General features: G+C 49.0%; 1 protein-coding gene across 1 annotated transcript in view; it reads left to right on the plus strand.

The window, feature by feature from the left end:
* The window catches only part of NPHS2 (NPHS2 stomatin family member, podocin), a 7,032-nt gene extending 2,163 nt beyond the window's left edge, over positions 1 to 4,869 (plus strand). Inside the window, exons 3-8 of the mRNA XM_057427290.1 lie at positions 647 to 719; positions 1,018 to 1,100; positions 1,844 to 2,047; positions 2,757 to 2,812; positions 3,620 to 3,698; positions 4,395 to 4,869. Coding sequence (XP_057283273.1) covers positions 647 to 719; positions 1,018 to 1,100; positions 1,844 to 2,047; positions 2,757 to 2,812; positions 3,620 to 3,698; positions 4,395 to 4,670 — 771 coding nt within the window. The 3' untranslated portion in view covers positions 4,671 to 4,869. The remainder of the gene's footprint in view (positions 1 to 646; positions 720 to 1,017; positions 1,101 to 1,843; positions 2,048 to 2,756; positions 2,813 to 3,619; positions 3,699 to 4,394) is intronic.
* The last annotated feature ends 1,314 nt before the right edge of the window (positions 4,870 to 6,183 follow it).

Genomic DNA, 6,183 nt, shown 5'->3' on the forward strand with positions numbered 1-6,183 from the left:
GAAGATTTTTTGGTGTAAGGCCCCACTTCTTCAACTCAGCCTACCTAGCCCACGGATTGCTGCATTGCAGCAGCAGGTTAAATAGGGTTTGAATTAAAAATTCTAAGAGAGATTGATCTCTCAGTTAATAGCATATTTTCTCCTCTTCCTCCCCTTTTCTCAGTATGCCTACTGGTAGGCATATTTTGATTCCCACTTCTCAGGAAATTTCACATACATCTTGTTATCAACAAGAGTGTCAGCATTATAGCTCAGATCTTGCACATGAGCACATGCACACATGATTCCCTTGGAGGCAGACAACCAACACAGAAAATTTTAGCTCAGGGTATTCAAGTTTGGCCAGGCTACAAGGAAGCAGCAGAAGGCTGGCCTCATCCTGGGAAACCCTGTGCTGCTCTCACCAAATCTTTGGCTGTCATAGGGCTGCTTATATGTTGCTCTCACACAAGGTCAGCCAGCAGCTCTGGGCAGGTTCTCAGTTTAGGCTAAAGGGACTCAGCAACTCAGCTGATGCCACTAGCTCGTATCTGCTGAAATCCTCGCTTTGCAGGGCTTTCTCAGAAGACTTCTTATCATACTGTTGAGACCCCATTCCCTAGTCCTATGCCTACTTCTCCAGCCTATCTTTTGTTTCCCTCTATAGGTAGTGCGGGAGTATGAGAGAGCCATCGTCTTCCGCCTTGGGCATCTCCTTCCTGGAAGAGCCAAAGGGCCTGGTAAGGTGTTTACTGAGCACCCCACAGCCACATTGCTCTGCTTCGTGCTCTGACAAAGCTCACATACTGGTGCCCTCCAAGCAGGCAGAGCTAGACAGGAGATGGGATGTCTTTGCTCCCTTCCTTTAAAGGGCTGGTATCTTCTAATGGCTTTTCTCATCACAGAAGCAGCCTCAGAATTTGAGCCTATGTTTGCTGTTCCTTTGTAGTTCTGCATGCCAAACCCTCCCCTGTTCTCCAAAGCAGGAGGGACAATTTCTGTGGTTCTGATGATCACCAGCTGCACTTCTTCCCACAGGCCTTTTCTTTTTCCTTCCCTGTCTGGACACATATCACAAGATAGACCTCCGCCTCAAAACACTAGAGATCCCCTTCCATCAGGTATTCCCTCTCATTTGGATCACTTTAACATTACACCTCAGGCTTCCAGCCTTTATTCCTGCATAGAAAAGTTTGAAAAAACTCCCATTCGGTTGGACATGCTTGGATACCCCAATAGGGAGTGGCTGGGCTAAAGATACTAGCCCATGGGCTTTCTACCCACCACACTGAGGAGTGCATGCAGCAGGGACTCAGACTAAGATCTTACAACAATGTAAGGATGGTACTCAGCTTATGTATAAGCCTGGGAGGAAGAAAGGGCTGAATGCTTGTTTCTAACCATTAAACCTGCAACCTCCCTAGCCACAGCCTGTCTTCTCCTTCTGGGGTGTATTGTCTGTGCTGCTGCATTGCCAGTGGGACGGGCCTTGTCTGGTGGCATCTCCTGGTTGAGCAAATCTTCTGGAGATACAATAACTGAGCACATACTTCAGGACACAGTCTATGCTCTCAGAACAGGAATGGACCAGGCAGCAATGGGCAGGGAAACACAGCACAGGATGACAACCTACTTACAGTCCCTAGCTCAGCAGCTGTATTGAGGAGACAGGTGCAAAGATGCTTCTCAGGGAACTGAAGTCCAGAGGTTGTATAGTTTGTTCAAGGTCAGTCATCAGCAGAGGTGGAAACTACAAAGACTTAACCATCCAGCTACTCTTCATCATTCTTTTAATCGTGTGCTTTTATGTGCTACCTTAGAGTTGTCAGAACCAGCTCCATCTCTCTTAATGTCTTCTGCTTAGGTGGTGACCAAGGACATGGTTACCTTGGAGATAGATGCTGTCTGCTACTACCGGTTGGAAAATGCCTCTCTTCTCCTTACTACCCTGACCAGCATTTCCAGTGCCATCCAGCTGCTGGTGCAAACCACCACAAAGCGCCTCCTGGCACATCGAGCCTTCTCTGAACTTCTCCTAGAGAGGAAGAGCATCAGCCAGGAGATAAAGGTGCTTCCACAGGGGGAGACAGCAGAGCAAGGGGTGAAATGAGGTTCCACAAAGCAGCTCAGGTGATCAGTCCCTGAAAATCACAAACACTGGTTTGCAGAAGGGTACAATAACAATATGTCTCTCCTTCACAGAAAAATGGTTGATTTTTCTTCTGTTTGTTTTTTGACTTGGATCACTTTAGAGGAAGAACATACACTGTGGGCCCCACAGGCAGCCATAGTGAATAATGGAGCATGGAGGAACTACTTAGACAAGCTCCATCAGTGCTTTGTGATAGCCCGCCTTCATTACTTACCCCAGAGAGGAAATTCTTACAAGAAATGTGACAGTGCCCCTGAGTCAGTTGCCATAAACCCAGCATACATGGGCTTTCCAGGAGCAGTTCTCTGTGGCCATGACACAGGTACATGATGATACCAAGTCAGGAGCTGAATGCTTCCAATGGAACTGAATTGATTGCACACTTGAACTAGTATGGACTGGTTAAACTGTGCTAAATCCCAGGGGCAAACACACATTGGAAGTGAGGGAAGTAGTTTTATTTCTGAGGGGCCTTACACGATAGCACAAAACCTTAATAAATATGCCTTATGGTCCTGCATTTAACTGCCTTGAATTAATGTCCCTGCACTGTCTTACTTCCCTGTAAAAGGCCTAGGCCAGGGCTGGTGTTTCCCTCATGCTCTAAAAATATTCCTCTTCACAGGTGGCTTTGGATGCAGTCACAGGCTGCTGGGGGATCAAAGTGGAGAGAACAGAAATGTAAGTAGAAAATGCTGGCAGAGGGGACTTCCCTGGCCCTTTGCAAGTACCTCTCCTGCTGTGTTCACTGCTGCATGCCTCTTCCTCCTTTGTCTCTGTCTCTCTCCCTGTAGCTATTCTGGAGAAGATAGAGCCCCACCTCCCACCTTCCTATTTTCCCTGTACTTTTCAGCCTCTGCCTCATGTAAAACTTCTACATGTGAAGACTGCTTGCTCCAGCACTAACAGCCAGGGCAGGATCCTTAGCTGGGATCTCATCACCATTTCACTGCTGCTACAGGCAGAGTTTGCACCTAATTCTGCAGCAAGCACTAAACCCTCTGTGTCCTATTCTAGATCAAAGGCCGCAGGGAATTAGCACTTGTAGGGATGGGCTTATCATTCAAGAATCCCATGCAGAAAGGTGAGACTCACTCCTCCTGTAGAGGGCCATGGAAGAGAGAGACAATGGTGAATGAGTAAATTGTGTATGAACAGAAGGAAAATCCTGTGCTTGTCTCCCAGTGGATTCTCTGCAGTCTCACAAGGAGTGAGCTTAGACTTCAGGCAGCAGAGGCACAGAGAGGAGAGGTCTCTGCTGCCAAGTGATAATGCAAGTCTAACCGTTAGAAAACTAGGCAGGAAAAGAAAGATAGGTATGGAGGTAGAAGGCTGAAGTGAGACACACAAAGGACACTGGGAGCAAAGAACATGAGTGAACTGCTCTGCAGAGACTGACTCATGAGCCCATTCCAAGCCTCAGACTGATCATCTAGTGCTGGCAGGAAAGTCTAGAGCCCAGCTAATCCCTGTCCTTCACTACCACAGCAACAACGTGCAACTGCCTGCTGAAATTCGCCAGTCCCTAGCTGTGGAAGCGGAGGCCCAAAGACAGGCCAAAGTGCGGGTATGCCAACTCTGAACGCTTCCCATCTCTTTCCAAAGCATTCCTTGTTTATGATCCCTGGGAAATGCCACACAAGGATACAGCTCTGGAAAGATATGTTTTCTTTAATTCCTGTTCAAGAGCTGTGTCTAGCAAGGGGAGATGCAGCAAGAGTGTGGGCCAGTCCAGTGGAGTGCCAGATCTGGTACCTGGCTTACAGGTAGGACAGAAAGACACGCAAAGGAGGTCTGGGGTTATCACTGGGCCCATGGTGATCCCCATGGGGATCTTCTCCTCAGGGTTTCATTCTCCTCTATGAGCCCAGTGCAGGGCTGTCACCCCTGTAACATACCCTGCACCTTGCTCAGTGAGTGCTGGTCTCCATCTCTTGCTCTGCGCTACACGAGAGCCTGAATAAGGTTGGTGTCCAGCACCCCTCCCACAAGCCTAGCCTGAGGGCTGCCCTCTCCCATGCTGTTACAGCAAGAGTATGCTTAGTTGTGGGCCCTGGCAGGCCTAGTAAAAACAAGTTAGACATGAGCTCCCGAACTTTTGGGAGCATCAAGAGGTCTAATACATACTGTGATCCCCAGAGAACAGGAATGTTACAATCACTTTGGCCCTGGGAATTTCATGGTGGCAAACTCCCTCTGTAATGAGCAGTCCATGTTCCCTTACTCCCAGCCTCACAGAAATCTTTATTCCCCTGCTTGGTAGGTGATCGCTGCTGAGGGGGAAAAGGCTGCTTCGGAGTCACTGCGGATGGCAGCTGAGATTCTGTCCAGTGCCCCTGCTGCTGCTCAGCTCCGTTACCTCCATGCACTGCACTCCCTTACTGCAGAGAAACCTACTGCTTTCATCTTGCCCTTGCCTTTGGAGGCCATGAATGTGGTCTCTCCAGCTACCCAGAGTCCTCTGACAGCGAGCAGCCTCCTTACAGGCACCACAAAGCTCCCAGAAAGCCCAAAAGACAAGGACTCACCCATGCTCTAAGAGCTGTTCCATGTCCCATGGTTGCTACACTGCCCCCAGTCAGTCCTGCCCAGAGAGGAGCTGAAGGCTGGCCTATTGGCAGGTCTGGAGGCAGGAGGGAGGGCAGCCCAGGCTGTAATACAAAGTGGATTGTACATGGGAGAAGCCTCTGCTTGTTTTGGGAAGGGAAAAATAGAGAGCACAAGGAGCAGGGGTGGCATGTGTGTGAGCAGGGGGTGGAGGGAAGAGGGGTGTCGTCCCTTTCTCTTCACAGGGCCAGATGCACCTTGACACCTTAGGGCCTGGCCCCTAGGGTCTGATCCATCTTGCAAGACATGGACACCTTGGCAAGAAAGACAGACTTGGCCCTGTGTACTTAGTGCCCCAAACTGAACACCCAGAGGTGGGAGCCCAGCAATTGGTGGGGGAACAGGCAGGGACTGCAGCACACCTGCAGGTTGTTGGGTGCTGCCAGCCTCGTGGTTCAGGAACGAAGGAATGAGCTGGGTCCCATGGTGTAGTCCTGGATACGGGATTTCAGTCACCACCCATGTGGACATACATACATACATACGTACACCCACAGCCAACCAAGGTGTTTAGCCATAGTTTTAAAATAGAAGGAAAAGGCTGCCTTTATTTGCACTTCCCTGCAAGGCACATCAGGGATGCAGAGAAAAGGCAGGCTGTACTGCCGCTCGCTTCCACTGGTGGGTGCGAAAGGACAAGTTCTGAGCTTGTGGGCATCTAAAACTTTTATAAGTGATCCATTTAATCAACTCCGACTGAGCTGACAAAGGAGAATCCAGCACCACTGAGGAAGAACCAGCTGAGAACCTAGAGAACAGCAATACTTTCGCATGGTGCAGCTGCCTTGGTAACCTACACACACAGGGAAGGAACAGAGAAAGTCCTCAATGTCCTATAAGCCTCAAAACTCCTATACATCTTTCCTGACAAAAACTATTTGGAATGACCAGGAACCTACAGATCCCTTGCCAAAGATATGGAGCACTGTCAAATACCACTGCACTTTGTTTCTCTCATCCTGGCACTCTTTGGGTGGATGTCAGTTCTCCTCCTGCCCTTTTACTTGACCTGCAGCATCTCTCTTTGCCTCCCCTGCACAGCCATTCCCAGGACCAATGTTCTGCTGCTGGTGGCCTGTAGAGGCCAAGACAGGGGACTTCATGGCCCTTTTCTTAATTGCCCACACAGTTGTTGGCCATCATGCACATGCCTAGCAGGAGTTACCCAGCCAGTCACTCACTCTTGTATTTTTACCCATTTTTTCAGTCCCTCTGTCTCTTGGTAACACTCACACACATTGGCATATATAAGCGGTAATACTTGTGTTAAATGCAGCTATGTCATGAGGACTGGCTTAATACTGCTGTGGAGGACAAGGATCCCACTTCTATGAAGTTAAATACATATTCTGCATTTAAACTGCCCCTTCAGCTACCTAGACACCCCTTCTCAACACTCTGTGCTCCCATAATACTCACTCTACAAGTATTTGCTGGCCTTTGTA

Source organism: Pezoporus wallicus, unplaced genomic scaffold, assembly GCF_028554395.1.
Source record: "Pezoporus wallicus isolate ANWC-B61680 ecotype Strahan unplaced genomic scaffold, APGP_CSIRO_Pwel_v1 scaffold_7107, whole genome shotgun sequence".
NCBI lineage: Eukaryota > Metazoa > Chordata > Aves > Psittaciformes > Psittacidae > Pezoporus > Pezoporus wallicus.